We start from the raw sequence: 15,201 nt of genomic DNA, 5'->3' as shown, positions 1-15,201 counted from the left end.
ACTCACTTTGTAGACCAGGCTGGCCTCGAACTCAGAAATCCACCTGCCTCTGCCTCCCGAGTGCTGGGACTAAAGGCGTGCGCCACCACGCCCGGCTAGCAGTACTAATTTGTGATATATATTTCTAGAGTAATACTACAAAAGTCTCTCCTCACAGTTCAGATTCCTGGCAGCTCTCCTCACCTTGCCCCCAATCTCCACCCCTTGCAAGCCCACATTTTGGTCATAAACTTCTGACCCAGAATCTCTTACCTAGTAAGAGCCAAGGGTACTTACTAGTTGAGCAACTATGCACTGCTGGGAAGGGGCAGGCCGGTGGTCTATAAGCCTACAATGAGCTGCTTCAGCTCTGCTTTGCTTTGCGAGAACTGGGATCTTGGTATTATGTTGTGAAGCCAGGAAGCTCCAGCCCACAGAGGCGGTGGACAGTGCTCTTCATTCTACAGTGCTACCATTTAAATTCTAAAGACATTTCCTCCTACTGCCAACAAGAAGACACTGCGACATTGTCCTTGATAGAAGTTCCATGTCTGTGTTGGGCACTGCTGTGGCGTGTTCTGTCCTTGGAATCATCCCTGGCTCCTAGTGTGTGCTGAAGCTACAATCGCCAGGCCTTCTATCTATGACTGGCATATACAGCACTGCTCTGAAGTCACGCCGCGGGAACACCATGGTCGCAGGAGAGGCTGCAGAGCCTTCTGCTACAGACTAGTTTTATTGATCCGCCCTTGTATGTCTTCAAGCTCTTTCTCCCCAGCAATGGCCCAAGCAACCAAACACCTGCTGCAGGGGCTCCCAGACTGGCTTACCTCTGACAGGGCCCAGCACCCGATGGCTGACCTTTTGGGTGCTAGAGCCCAGGCCTGGTAGCCCCGCAGTCCGACTGCCATGAAAAGGGAAGCTGGGAGAGTTCTTCATCTGTGGAGAGTTTTGTTGGCTGCTGCTGCTGCCACCAGTACTCGTGCCGGTGCTAAAACTGCGAACCCGGCTCAGAGCATTTTCAGAGCAGGAACCAGGCAAGCTGCTGCAAAAAAAGCAGGTGCTAGTTTAACCTGGGCCTGGGAAAGCTTCCTCAGGATACGGCAATTAAAATTCACTTCTGGGGTAAAAGAGCATAGGACCCCATTCCCAGGAACCAGGGATGTATGCCTGTGGATGAAGCTTGGAGCATCCCAGCTAGTTGTGGAAGGGTTATCATCCTAAGTAGCTTGACTTGACAAAGAGGTCTCCTTTGGTTGGTGCTCGCTCTAGAGCCCTCTTCACCTAGTCACTCACAACCTTTGGGACCTGAGACCTGCCTGCCACACCCTTGCCAGCCACAGAGACAGTGGGTTGTGGGATCTGGATCTAGGAGTCCCTGGCCGGATCTTCAGCTCCTCAGATGTAGCTCTAGGGAGAAGGGAAGAGGTTCCCATTCTCAGAAGCCGAGGTAATCTTAGCAATTTCTATGGACCCAGGAAACATTCCCCACGTGGCCTTCCCCACAAGCTCACTGCTAACTGGCCAGCTTCCCTGTACTCTCCTTTCCTCTCCTTACTTGTTGCTTTTGGGAGGGGTTCGAGCCCCTCGCTTCTTGCTCGCGCCCATGTTCCCAGCACTGGTCAGCCCTCTGCTGTTGCGCACGTGCCTCAGCATCCAGGCTCGCAAATTGGTGAGGCTGCTGTGTTCCGACAGCACAATTCGGGGCCACGGGTTACACTCTGCCATGTCCAGAGCTGCGATGGCCATAGCTCGCCCCACCTGTGTGGGTGAGTTTGCTTCAGTGACTTTATCCTCTACTCTAGCTGCTGTTTGCCCAACAATGTGGCACCCAGCACAAGAGGAGACAAGAGGCTAGACCCAACAGTGTGGCACCCAGCACAAGAGGAGACAGGAGGCTAGACCTAACAGTGAATGCTCTGAATCCTGTGCCCTGGTTCTTCATCTCAAGTAGATTTACAACTTGCTGTTCAGGGCAGGGGCTGCTGTGCACGGAGCCATGACTTTCCCACAAGAGTTTGTGTTGTTTAAAACCTACAGTTTTATTTCTCTTATGTGCCTAGAAAAAGACACATCAAGACTACAATAATCGTATACTTTTAAATCTAGGAGTGACCTGAACCCATGAGAGAGGTCAGCTCAGACCACATATTTACTTAGATGTGCCAGGGTAAAGTCTGTGATTGGGGTCAGAAATTACGCCTATGTTCTCGCCTATTACCTTAACAGCTAACCCTGCAGAGGATCTTAGATTGGGGTTCCCCTTCCCCACTTACTCCATGCAATCCTACCTGCTCAAACAGTTCCACAGTGTATCTGGAGGGGAAAGCTGGAGGGGGAGGGGGGGTGGCTCGCCCGTTGTCATGGCAGGCAGCAGGGATGCTGTTGACTGAGCGTCCAGTGTTGTAGTTGCATTCAAGTGTGTAGCTAAGACACAGAGATCTTTGTCAGTGTCTTGCAGCAGAACACTGAGGGACACCAAGATGGTCTAAGATAGTCATCACTTTGAAACAAGTAAAGACCAAGAGAAAATGCTGTGATTCCCAAGTAACAACTAACCATGTGCCCAGGAAGTCCTCCAAAAGTGAAGAACTCCCAGAATAATGCCAGCCTTGCTAACTGAGGCTCTCTTTTGAGAAGATTTGGGTGGTTCCAGCCCCTCAAACACCCTGGAATAAGTACTTTTTTCCTTTAAAGAAGTTATTTCTCTACTATGCCAGTTTCCTCCCAACCTGTGGATTATCCCTGAGGCTTTGTAGATTGCGACACGGCCGCTTCCCTCTTTGGACTGGCCATCTCTACGGTCTCGGGCATACATGTTCTTCTCTGAGAAATTGCAGCCCTGGAAGTCAAAGTGGGCTGAATTCAAGGAGATGAGCTTTGGATATAGCATGTTTTCCACCTGTGTGTGGAGAAAAAAAGGGAACTCAGAAAATGACAGAGAAAGAAGGGACAAGGGCAAGAAAAACAAGGCACAGTCGTGTTACTCTGCCACATATGTCACCCACATACAACATCACAACCATCAGCAGGAACCAAGTTTCCTTCACGCGTCACTGTTTAGCACTGCTTCTTCTAAGCTCAGATTCCCCTCCAAATTTTCCTTCTCTGGTTCTCAGAGCTCTATGGAAGACTGGGATCTGGCACTTGTTCTTCACTCAGACACCATGATGCAATGGCTAGGCTCTCTGGCCCCCGTGCCGTCTTTCCATCCTTTGAAGCTTGTGCTGAGGTGGTGTGCACAGGTCTTCCCGCTCCTCTAGAAGGCTCCCCTGCCCTGGTTTGTAACTTCCCCAAATCTCCTAACCTGCAGGATTTACTGCCACAGGATTCAGAGTCCTACCTGGGTGCTCTCGTCACTAAAGCTGTTGCCATACATGAAGCAGCCCCTTTTGGAAGCATGTCCGTGCAAGTCTACATAGTAAGCAACACCACTCTCTTTTGGGGGGATGGTGTCAGGGGCTGGCTCCTCGAGTTCAGGAATTGGCTGTGGCATAATCCACACAGGGTCAGTCTTCTCTTCTGCTGGCTCTGTCTCAGGCCAAGTCGCAGGGTTTTCCCCATCCGGTGACTGCCCAAGGTGAGCTTCACTGTGGAGATTATTGGCTTTCTCGAGGTCAGAGAGAGGAGCTTCCGGAGGGAGATGGAGAGTGGGTTGCTGGTTCGTGGGACTCTTGGCGTTGAGCCTCGAGTGTACGTGATGATAAAGCAGCACAGCTTTGGCGCCATAGATGGCCGGGTGCAGGACGGCATCAGGCTTCAAGTACTGACGGTTCAGATTCACTCCACGGGAGTCCGTGCTGTAGGAAGACAGGACTCAACAGGCTCTAGATGTCTGGGCCACCAAAGGAGACATTAGGGTAGATGACAAGGACACTAAAGACTTGTAAAGTGAAAGGCTTATGTCATGCTGGAAAGAAGGACAGAGCCTTCCTTCATGTGCGGTCATGCCACCATAGAGTCCACGGACAGTTCCCTCCACCCAGCTAGTCTTCACCGACTTTTGCTCCCACCCAGGATGTGTTCACATGATTACACCCCTCTCAGCTCAGTGGAAGATTAGAGGGGCTTGCCCTGGTTAGGGTACAAGAGGCCTGGAAATACAAACCAGTCAGAAGGCTGGCTGACCTGCACAGCCAAGTGAGACATGAGACTGGAGAAATGGCAGAAAGGCTGTTTTGGCTACTTACCGGTAGTGGCCCCGGACCACACCATCAGGGTTTAACATGGGAATCAACTTAAAAACAAAGAGTCGACGGAGAGTTTGTGCCCGGGGATCATCAGGTCGAAGGATGAAGTCCAGAAAGCCATTGAACACAAAGCTAGATGGAGTCTCTCCAGGGTGTACCCTACTGCTTAAGAAGAATATCTGAGGTGGAGAAGGAAGCAGACAGGAGGTCAGTGGCACTATACTTCCACCCTGACAAGGGTGGGCAAGGGTCGTTGAGGCAGAAAGAGCCTTTTCTAGATGGCTGTTAGGTACAGGATTGTAGCCCTCTGCCCTGGGGTACAAGATAAGCTGGGTCCAGAATGTGTAGAGGTAACAGCTCTAAGCTATCCACAGTGGCCGGAGATAGGATGACGTTAGATTACTGTTTTACTTCTGTATATGTCAACTGATATATGTGGGGGCCTGTGGAAGCCACAAGAAGTCATTCTATCCCCTGGAGCAGGAGTTACAGGCCACGGCACAGTGTGGGTGCTGGGAACCAAACAAGGATCCTTTGTAACAGAGTATTAAGTATTCTTAAAACTGAGCCATCTTTTCCACCCAAGAATACGGCTTTCATGCTCTTCCCGCTTACTTACCCTTTTGCCTGTGAAACGGAATGGTCGGGGAGTGCCGAGATCAGGAAATAGCTGCTCTAGACGGGGCTCCCGGTCATCTCGAAGCCCATGGCAGGAAGTGATTGTTAGTAGATCTACACGAAGTCCATCCAGAGAGTAGCAGAGCAGCTCTCGGTGGTAATAAATGCTATCCAGAGGACTACAGGGATAAAATCAATAGTTACAAGTCTCTAAAGTCCTAGCAGCAGGCGTGCAGGCAGCATTGCCAGCTCAGGACTTAAATTATCTGGTCCCTCACCATGACTTTTGGGTCCTCATAGTCGCTTGAACTGGTGAGGCTAAGGGTATGGGTGGGCTCGCACTGCTAGGTGCAGACACAGGACTGAAGCTTTTCCTATCGTCAGGTTGGCAGCAAGCTCCCTTTTTGCTGTCTCTCCTCCAGCTCTATTATTTAAGGGTAAGATTTTTGTTTGCTTTCCTAATTTGTGGTACATCAGGATAGATTAATTTGTGCACATAGAGAGTTGCCCTCAGTAGAGGAAGATGAAGAAGACATGCTGAGCAGCCACAGTGCTGGCCATATTCAGGATAGCTCAAGAGAACTGGAGGAGCAGGCATTGGGCAGGAGATTATGGTGACAAAGGAACACTTTTGTCAAAACACTACACTCTACACGTGGACAAGACTGGTGACGTTTTGGCTAAGAGCTCTTAGGACAAATGCTGGGAACAGCAGAGGTACTACAGAATCCACAGTATAGTAGGGGGAAGAATGGGGTTAGCACCTGCTATGGGTAGAGTAATTCTCTGGAAAGCGCTGGTCTAGCTGGCTCAGCAGATCCTGGCAGTCGCTGTAGGAGAAGGGGTAGCAGAAGGCGAAGAAGGTGGTGGCTCCCCGGCCCTCCACGAAACGGTGGACAAAGGACAGCACAAACTGTGTCTCTGTCATCTGGGGAGCAGAGGAGGAAGAGGGGGCAAACATGTCATTTGTGTCAGCACTGAGCTCCTCCTGTGGGGACACTGGGAACTGACCTCATGCCTCTCTCACCTTTACCAACTCCCTCCCTCTGACACTCTCCACATGAGAACCAGCTTCTTCAGGCTTGCTGAAGCAGGGGCTCAGCTTGGACCCCAGCTAGGGGTGGAAGAAAGAAGATACTAAAAGCTGCCTGGTCCTCTCTCTCAAAAACGTGTTTCCTCTACCAACACCCAGTCTTTCCTCCTACTGAAGAAATTACCTCAAAGGTGGGCCGCTCTCTAATGCGTTCCCAGCGTGGCCGGGAAGGCAGTGTGCGCACAAAGGGGGCCATGCCTTGGGAATACAGTTTGCTTTGCTTGTTCATGTTCATAATGTTGATCTTGATAAGCTTCCCTGGAGTCCCTCCCCGGACACTGAAGTAGAACCATGACCTGAGAGCCAAAAGAGAGACCAGCTGTTGGCTGTGGGAGGGCCAGGGAGAGGATGTGGGGAAAAGCTGAATCAAATCAAGTCCAAACAGCAAAGGGCTATCTGGTAAGGAGGGAAGGGAGGAGGGCTTACAAGAGATACTGTGCTGGTATGCTCAAAGTCAATGCCTGACTACAGTATGCACCCAAGCACTCGGGCAGTCCCACCCCCTGCAGTCCTCATACCTGTTGCCATTTTCATATTCCGTTTCAGCACAGTCAGGCCGGGTCCACACGTTGAACTCATAGTCAGGGGAAGCAGCAGAACCACTAGCGGGGGTTGTTGCTACCCCTCCTACGCCTTCCCCATCACTAGACACAGTCTCCACCTTTTCCACATGGGCTAGGTTCCCTGAATCAAAGCGAGAACTGAACAGCAATCCCCCACAGCGCAGCTCCATGGTGGGGCTGGGAAAGCATCCTCTTGCCCCACACAGGCCCTGAGAGCTGGGGAAAAAAAATCAAAGTTGGGCTAGGGAGGAAGGGCAGAAACTGAAACAATGTGTTTGGTATGTCTGGATAAATGAGAAATGTCTTTTCTACTCTATGAAGCAAAAACGCTCTTATTCATAGAAAACCTGGAAGTAGCCTTTCAGCAAGATCAAGAGAAAGCACAACTCTGTCCCTGGACACCCAAGGAGTATGAGCGACCTAAAAACACCCTATTTTACTACATCGCCACCGTTCCCAAATCGAATGCTCACTGGCTTCCTTAGTTCAGTTGGAAAACGCTAGATTCTCAAGCTTTTTAACAACCTAAGAGGCAGAGACTAGAGGTCGGGTGGCTGCCACTGACTCTATGAGGGAGAGGCCATATTAAAATTTCCTAGATTGGCTTTGTACTGGACAGCCCAGAGCAAGAAGAACCAAGATTCTAAGTGTAAATGGTAGCTTCCTTTCTTTACCTCTTTTGTCTTCACAAGCACCGACTGGAATTATACTCGTTTCTCGGAGACCTTGAAGAGCGTTGTTACCACCCCCTTCCTCTACTACGCCTATCATGAAAACGTAGCCTATGCCCGGCCAAAGCCACTTGCTCACCTGCCCTGAACCTCAGTTCCAATTAGGGTCTGTTTCCATCCTCCCGCCCTGTAGACACGAGCCCGTGCAAAAGCTACCCTCGAAGGTGTGGGTAACGGGCGTCCTAAGCACCCCTAGGAAGGCTGGGCCAGTAGAGTCCCGCTTGGAAGCAGCAGGCAGCTCCTCGATTCGCGAGGACCCTCGCACTGCCTGGCTTGTCCAGGGCAGGGTGGGGTTTGGCAGCGTGGGAGGGGTCGAGACAGGTACACTGGAGGACGGAAAGGCCGGTCCTAGGGGTCAGAGGTGAGGCCACAGGAGCGGAGGGAGTCAACCAAAGGCGGGGTCGGCAGGCCGGGGGGGGGCGGGGTGGCATTCGACTGGGGGCTCCGGCAGAGCGGGCTGAGAAGGGGGCGGGGTCTGCCGGCGGGGCCGCAGTCCACGCAGAGCCCCTCACCTCTCTCCGGGCCGCTGCTCCCGCTCCCTCTCCCGCTAGCGAGGCGGCACCTCGGGCCCCGGCACCCGGGCCCTCCACCCGGGACCCACACAAAACCAGAGAGCCGCGGTGCCGGGACCCCACTCTGCCAGGAAACAAGAAGTCTCTTGCCTATTGGCCGCAGCTGCAGCTGGCTACCCGCCCAGTAAAGCGCACTGCCATTGGTCGCCACGCAGGGTTCCGTGCACGTTGGCAGGTACCTGTGAGGGGGCCGTTTGGGGGCTTCCGCGGGCCACCGCCGAGTGCGGCTCACAAGGCGTCTTCTCTGTAGGCGGTTAACGGCCCGCCTCCCCGAGGCGGGAAAGACAGAGCAGGGAGCAGGAAACAGGAAAAGACTTACCTGCGAATAAGAAAATAGCATGTGAAGCCGATCTTTAAGCTTACCGTGCTCCTAGCTCTACTGTGTAACGAAACGTGGACACACGGGATCATGAGCCTGATGGTGTGCAAAAGGAAGTGGAGGATGCGGGCATCGATCCCGCTACCTCTCGCATGCTAAGCGAGCGCTCTACCATTTGAGCTAATCCCCCAACTGTAGTGTCGCACCTTCTTGTAACCTTTACAAGGTTTCCTGAGACTCAGTTTTCTAATGTAGTTCATAGTATAAAGTACGATGGAGCCCTCAGCAAGGTTTTGAAACAGAGCCATGTAATACATACATAAGCAATAAGGACTTTTCTTGAAGTACATGTCACTATATCTTTAACACCTAATGCGCGAACAAGACACGTTGTACTTCGACTACTTAACTGCTATATGTACTTTACTGCTTTTCAGCAGTAGCCAGGAAAATAGACCGCCTATCCTCAAGTAAGCGTTTCTCCCACGGAGCAATTGACCTAGCTAAAAATAATGCACGAAGTCCTTCGAGCCGGAATCGAACCAGCGACCTAAGGATTACCATATTGTACTAACTACAGTCCTCCGCTCTACCAACTGAGCTATCGAAGGCCCCGCTGTTCGAGCCTGCTGCAGATTTCCCTCTAATGCTTACCAAGGATTTTTTTTTTTCCCTCCTAATGTGTTTCTGAGAAAGGATCCCGGGCCAGAAGAAAGGCGGGCTTGCGGACTCGCACCCTGCGGCAGGAGCTCGCTGTGAGCCGGATTGAGGCTAAGGCTGGGGCGGCCTTCCTCCCGCTAAGCAGACATTAGTTTCGGTGTTTGGGACTACGAATCCTGCTTGCTGCTTCTGCTCCAGGTTTCCTTTGGTTTTCGGCGTGATGAAAGTATATAAAGCATGTTGTTCTGATGATGCGAAAGACATTCGCTCCGTCAGCTGAAGTGCCGGGGCCCATTCACCCAGAGCCAGGCCAGAAGGGAAAACCGAGCCACGGGAGCGAGGGACCCCTATGCCCTGGACGCTGGGATGCAGCGGGGGTCCAGACTCTTGCTCTCCGTGGCCTCTGGCTGGGTGCAGTCCCAGGTCCTGCCCTAGTCGCTTATAAACCTCGCTTTTATGGTCGAGGTCTGGGAAAGGTTTCCGCCCCGCCTGGGCTTCACTGCCAACCAAGTGTCTTCTCTGCGGTGATGGGTTGACCCCTTATCTGGCTCACGTATTTGTTGCTCTTCCTCACAGGGCCAGCCCTCTATTGGCTCACAGAAAGCTCACCCATTTTTTAAACAAAGGGACAAACTCAACGCCCAGGTCCTCTGTGCAGTCTGCTCTGACTGGGGGAGTGGTTGGGTCCAGGAACCCGCCCCCAGTTGCAGTTCTGAAACACCCAGCCAGGTAGAGAGGTGGCAGGAGGGTGGGGGGCGGCGTGTTGCTACCGTGGCCAAAACTCACCTGCCTATAGTTCTCAGGGCATGCCCTTAGCATTTGAAGCAGTTCATATTTCTCTCTTTCTCCTCTCCTTCCTTTCCTCATTACGACCTACCCCACTATCTGTCTCTCCCTTGTTTTATTTTTGTGAAGCCTTTAAAATTTAAGGTTCATTTAACATACTTACCTCTTTGTTTCTCAAGTCTACAGCACCTAGTATTCCCAAAGGGGTCTTCCACCTAAGTACTAACCAGACCCTACACTGATCAGGGAAAGTCAAAGTGAGCGATTTAGTGACCTGTAGTACAATCACAATGTTGTACAAATGTCACCTCTCTATTAGAGGGCTTGTTTGTTTGTTTTTAATGTTCAGGCTGGAGCCTGGGACCAATTTTGCCTCCAACTCGAAGAGACTCGCCTGTTTCTGCATCCAGAATTCTGAGATCAAAGCACGCACCAGCACAACCCATCAAAACTTCTAAGTCACTAGGAAGAACATTCATTGCCTTTCAAGTAATCGCTCCCAGCTTCGCTTTCCTTCATTCTCTGGCAACTACTTGTTAGCCGGCTTCCAGTCTCCTTCTCTTTCTTTCGTTTCTTTTCTTTTTTTTTTTTTTAGGAATGTATCTAGGAATGGGATTGTAACATAGCATATTTAATTCCTTAGGAATGGCCAAGCTACTTCCCAGCGGCAACATTTGTAAAAGTTTTTACAAATATATGAGCTATAAATACTGGGTTTTATTAACGTTCTTATCCTTTGTTTTGATCCTGTGCGTTCTTTGTTACACTCCTGTTACACTTACCCCTTCCCAGGCAGTCCCTGTCCTCCTCTCTCCTTTTTTTTTTTTTTTTTGTATGTTAAAGCCTGGGCTAGAGCTGAATGCAACACCAGAAGTGTGCATGGATTCCAATGTCTCCACAGCCTTGTCAATGTTTACTTTGCATATTATAACCAGTACTTTAATAAATTGAACTCAGTTACTCAATATCACTTCCTGATGTCATCAAAGACATCAGGAAATTATTTTCCATCTTTTGATTTTGACACTATTTATCTTGTTATGGGAGAGTTTATATTTAAATTTCAGTATAAATACTGTTACTGTTATTATCATTCTGGTTTTATTGTTGTTTTGAAACAAGGCTGCTCCTAACCCAAGTGCTAGGGACCACAGACCTGTACCACCACCCTTGCCTCTTCATGTCTGTGTTTGTGATGGAATCTCCCTATTTAGACCTGGCTAGACTGGACCTCCATATGTAAACCAGTCTGACCTTTAAGCTTTGGAGATCTCATGTGCTCTGCCTGCCTCTGCTGAGGTTAAAGGTATAAGCCACCAAGGCCGGCATGCACATTCTTAGGACTCTTTGGCCATATTTTGTTATCCCGACAGGTTTTAAGGAATGTACTTGTTTGGTCAAGAACTATGAGACTTTTCTACCGTCTGCTAAAAGTTTCCAATTTATCTCCCATAATATACAGATTCTATCATAGCAATTCATTGATTTAAATCATAAAGAAATCCCAGCACTCGGGAGGCAGAGGCAGGCAGATTTCTGAGTTAGAGGTCAGCCTGGTCTACAGAGTGAGTTCCAGGACTGCCAGGGCTACACAGAGAAACCCTGTCTCGAAAAACCAAAACAACAACAACAATATAAGTATTAAAGAATCCTTCAGAGCCATTGTGGTGGCTCAGCAGTAAAGGCACTCATGGCCAAGCCTGTCAGGCCAGAGTCTGATTCCCTGGGCCTACTAGCCTTGCAGAAGGAGAGAACCAACTCCTTCAAGTTGTCCTCTGACCTCTACAAGAACACCAGCACGTATTCAAGAACACACATGCACACCTACACACACATTACACTAAATAAATAAATGTAAAGAGAGAAAGACTTTTTATTAATGATGGGTGTCTTAGTTAGGGTTTACTGCTGTGAACAGACACCATGACCAAGGCAACTCTTATAATTGGGGCTGCCTTACATGTTTAGAGGTTTAGTCCATAATCATCAAAGCAAGAACATGGCAGCATCCAGGCAGGCATGGTGCAGGAGGAGCTGAGAGTTCTACATCTTCATCTGAAGGCTGCTAGCAGAATACTCACTTCCAGGCAGCTAGCATGAGGGTCTTAAAGCCCACACCGGCAGTGACACACCTACTTCAAGAAGGCCACACCTTCTAATAGTGCCACTCCCTGGGCCTCGCATATACAAACCATCATATTCCACTCCCTGGCCCCCATAATGGGCAAAATATGTTGCATCTTACATTTTTTACTTTATTGGTGAAGTGAATCTTTTTGCAAGTGTGCTGTTTACTTGCATAGTTACTTATGAATTATGTACACACACAAAATCTTGTGTTCGGTGCTTTTTTGATTTAGAGTAGATTTAACATGAAAAATTGCATATTTCCTGCAAATATTTTTCTCCAAGTTTCTCTTCTCTTCTCTTTTTTTTTTTTTCTTTTCTCTCCTTTTCTTGTAGTGGTGCTTTGTCATATTGACACATCTTAAAATTCTGTGCACAAACATTTATCATCCATTTCTCTGGGATCTTTCTTTGTTGCTTTGATATTTAGCGTATCATTATTATGTAAATGAATATGCAAATAAAACTTGAGTGTTTGCATATCTTCTTTTTAACTTTGTCCTATTTTAGTTTACTCTATTTGAAATATGGTTAGTATGGGGTATAGTTTTTTTTTGTTTTTTTTTTTTTTTTTTTTTTTTTTTTTTTTTTGGTTTTTCAAGACAGGGTTTCACTGTGTAGCCCTGGCTGTCCTGGAACTCACTCTGTAGACCAGGCTGGCCTCGAACTCAGAAATCTGCCTGCCTCTGCCTCCCAAGTGCTGGGATTAAAGGCGTGCGCCACCACGCCCGGCTTTTTGTAAATGTACTTTTTAAAGAGAAGCATATAAAGTAAAAGAATTAAAAAATAAGTACTAGGCGGATTTCTGAGTTTGAGGCCTGCCTGGTCTACAAAGTGAGTTCCAGGACAGCCAAGGCTACACAGAGAAACCCTGTCTTGAAAAAGCCATAAATAAATACTACAAATAATTATATAACAAAATTAAGTAATTTAAATACATCCTACCAATTCCTAGAAACACACAAATTACCTAGATTGACTCAAAAAGATATGAACAAAAAAGAAGGGAGGCGGTGGCCCACCCTTTAATCCCAGCACTCAGGAGGCAGAAGCAGGCAGAGCTCTGAGAGGTGGAGGCCAGTCTCATCTACAGAGCAAGTTCCAGGACAGCCAGGCCGACATGTAGATACCCTGTCTTGAAAAACAAGCAAAAAACAAAAAAGCAGAAGAATAATAAGGAGGAGGAGGAGGAAGAGGGGGGAGAGGAGGGGAGGAGAAGGGGAGGAGGAGGAAGAGTGGGGAGAACGAGCAGCAACAACAGCAGCAGAAGGAAGAAGGAACTCTTATTTATTGTGTGAAAGTCAGTATCCTATGACCTGAGTTCAAGCCCCAGGAGCCCACAGTGGAAGAGGAGAACCAACTCTCTCAGCTTGTTCTTACCCCATGCACACCCCATTACAATAATAAACTGAACACCTTAAATAAATGGAAACACATGACAGTTGGTTTGGAAGGTTTACTATTGTTTAAATAGAAGCCCTACTTAGAAAAATATATAAATCAATGCAATTCCTACCAAAATTCCAATGACATTTTTTTTCCAAAAGTGGAATTTACAAGCCTTAAATTCATAGTGGATTACCCGGGCCTCCAAAAGGCTACTGCAAATATGAAAGTGGGCGACAACGCTGAAAGGCTCATTCTTCCGGTCATCAAAGCTCCGATAAAGTCAGCATAGTCTACTGCTTCATCAGAGCTCTTTTAACAGTGTGATTGGTTTGATATTTACAGTATAAAAACAGATTTGGCTTCAATGTTTAATTTTCTAAGATTTGCACAATACCCCTCTCTGCAAAGATTTCTGCAGGAGCTGAAGTTCTAAATGACACAAGGATGGAAAAGTCTGGAGCTTCAGGAGCCTCCTTGGCCTCTTCTAGCCTCTCTGAGTACATGCATGGCGCACTAGTGCACACACACACACACTAGCGTGCACTCACACTCACATGCACACACATGCATGCACACACACACATGCACACACACTTGTGTACATACCATAGAAAAGAATTTTTAAAAAGCTGATCTGGAAAAATGCTACATATGTGTTAGCTGTTGCTATAACCATTGTATATCCACTCTGGGAGAAATCCTTTATTGGTTTTTTTTCCTATATTATTCGAGAAAGACTGTTTCAGGTTTCCTAACAATGATTAAGTCTCTCAAAAGCCCCAAGTTCTGCCAGGCAGTGGTGGCACATGCCTTTAATCTCAGCACTTGGGAGAAACCCTGTCTCAAACCCCGCCCCCCCAAAAGCCCCTAGTGTTTGGTGAGTTCATGAACTCTAGTCACCATCCTCCCTCCACTGAGGACACTCAAGGGAAAGGACTCCAGAGGAAGAGGACTCACACTTGGAGAGCACTGCTTGGCCTCCCAGCCATGCCCTGGTGGCTTTGTGGTTAAACTCAGCTGTGCTCAAGTCAATCGCAAAGGCAGATGACATTTTAGCATTATAAGAACAATCTTAGAGAACATTCTTGAATTCTTAGAACCCCTAGAGAATTACCGACCACATTTTCAGTACTGGTATGGCAGAATGGTTATTCTCTCTTTTTTTTTTTATTTCTTTTTTTCTTTTTCTTTTTTGAGACAGGGTCTTTGGGAAAGTGTCACAAGTAGACCAGGCAGAAGATGATCTTGTTGTCAAGCCTCTTGTCTCCACCCCTCAAATGCTGGAGTTAGAAGTGTGGCTCACATTATCATTATTATTGTTTTGGTTTTCTTTTTTCAAGACATTTCTCTCTGTAGCCCTGGCTGTCTTGAAACTCACTCTGTAGATCAGGCTGGCCTTGATCCCATGGATTCACCTGCCTCTACCTCTCAAGTGCTGGGATAAAAGGTGTGTCCTACTACCGCCCAGAGTGGCTCTTCATGGTTTTTGTTTGTTTGTTGGTTTGTTTTTGTTTTCTGAGATAGGGTTTCTCTGTGTAGCCCTGGCTGTCCTGGAACTCACTCTGTAGACCAGGCTGGCCTCGAACTTAGAAATCTGCCTGCCTCTGCCTCCCAAGTGCTCAGATTAAAAGCGTGCACCACCACCTCCCAGGGCTCTCACCACCTCCCAGTGCTCTTCATGTTTAATAGTGTTGTTTCCCTCCCATCCAGCCTCACAACTTGTTATATAAAAGTTTCGCTTTGGGGAGGTCAGCGGGCCAATGATCCTGCTTTGGCTTTAGGGGACTTCACTTACATAGATGGTCTATTAAGGAGCTGTGGAGAGATTTTTTTTTTTTTTTCGAGACAGGGTTTCTCTATATAGCCCTGGCTGTCCTGGAACTCACTCTGTAGACCAGGCTGGCCTCGAACTCAGAAATTCGCCTGCCTCTGCCTCCCGAGTGCTGGGATTAAAGGCGTGTGCCACCACACCCGGCGAATTTTTTTTTAATTATTTATTTTATATATGTGACGAGCACACTGTAGCTGTCTTCAGACACACTAGAAGAGGGCATCCGATCCCATTACAGATGGTTGTGAGCCACCATGTGGTTGAACTCAGGACCTCTGGAAGTGGCAGTGCTCTTAACTGCTGAGCCGTCTCTCCAGTCCTGTGGGGAGAAATGTTAAGTACC

General features: G+C 48.4%; 1 protein-coding gene and 2 non-coding genes across 14 annotated transcripts in view; all 3 read right to left on the bottom strand.

The window, feature by feature from the left end:
* Agbl5 (ATP/GTP binding protein like 5) overlaps nucleotides 1–8,821 on the bottom strand; it is an 18,800-nt gene extending 9,979 nt beyond the window's left edge. For 2 of the 12 annotated variants that reach the window (XM_029477464.1, XM_021161773.2), the window contains exons 1-12: nucleotides 7,926–8,343; nucleotides 6,399–6,659; nucleotides 6,005–6,176; nucleotides 5,815–5,901; nucleotides 5,552–5,715; nucleotides 4,789–4,966; nucleotides 4,170–4,348; nucleotides 3,323–3,779; nucleotides 2,712–2,881; nucleotides 2,271–2,406; nucleotides 1,538–1,740; nucleotides 810–1,024 (exon numbers count right to left, since the gene is read on the bottom strand). In XM_029477464.1, coding sequence (XP_029333324.1) covers nucleotides 810–1,024; nucleotides 1,538–1,740; nucleotides 2,271–2,406; nucleotides 2,712–2,881; nucleotides 3,323–3,779; nucleotides 4,170–4,348; nucleotides 4,789–4,966; nucleotides 5,552–5,715; nucleotides 5,815–5,901; nucleotides 6,005–6,176; nucleotides 6,399–6,659; nucleotides 7,926–8,086 — 2,383 coding nt within the window. In that variant the 5' untranslated portion in view covers nucleotides 8,087–8,343. Of the gene's footprint in view, nucleotides 1–809; nucleotides 1,025–1,537; nucleotides 1,741–2,270; nucleotides 2,407–2,711; nucleotides 2,882–3,322; nucleotides 3,780–4,169; nucleotides 4,349–4,788; nucleotides 4,967–5,551; nucleotides 5,716–5,814; nucleotides 5,902–6,004; nucleotides 6,177–6,398; nucleotides 6,660–7,117; nucleotides 7,875–7,925; nucleotides 8,344–8,719 lie in introns of those variants that run through there. The other 10 variants (XM_021161766.2, XM_021161768.2, XM_029477470.1 and 7 more) reach the window with 9 other exon arrangements.
* On the bottom strand, nucleotides 8,183–8,255 carry Trnaa-agc. Its single transcript has one exon. It is a non-coding gene; the product is annotated as a tRNA-Ala (tRNA).
* Trnay-gua lies at nucleotides 8,588–8,676 on the bottom strand. Its single transcript is given in 2 exon segments — nucleotides 8,588–8,623; nucleotides 8,640–8,676. It is a non-coding gene; the product is annotated as a tRNA-Tyr (tRNA).
* Nucleotides 8,822–15,201: the final 6,380 nt, after the last annotated feature.

The sequence above is a fragment of the Mus caroli genome, chromosome 5, assembly GCF_900094665.2.
Source record: "Mus caroli chromosome 5, CAROLI_EIJ_v1.1, whole genome shotgun sequence".
NCBI classification, from domain to species: Eukaryota; Metazoa; Chordata; class Mammalia; order Rodentia; family Muridae; genus Mus; species Mus caroli.
This window is presented reverse-complemented; position numbering and strand designations above follow the sequence as displayed.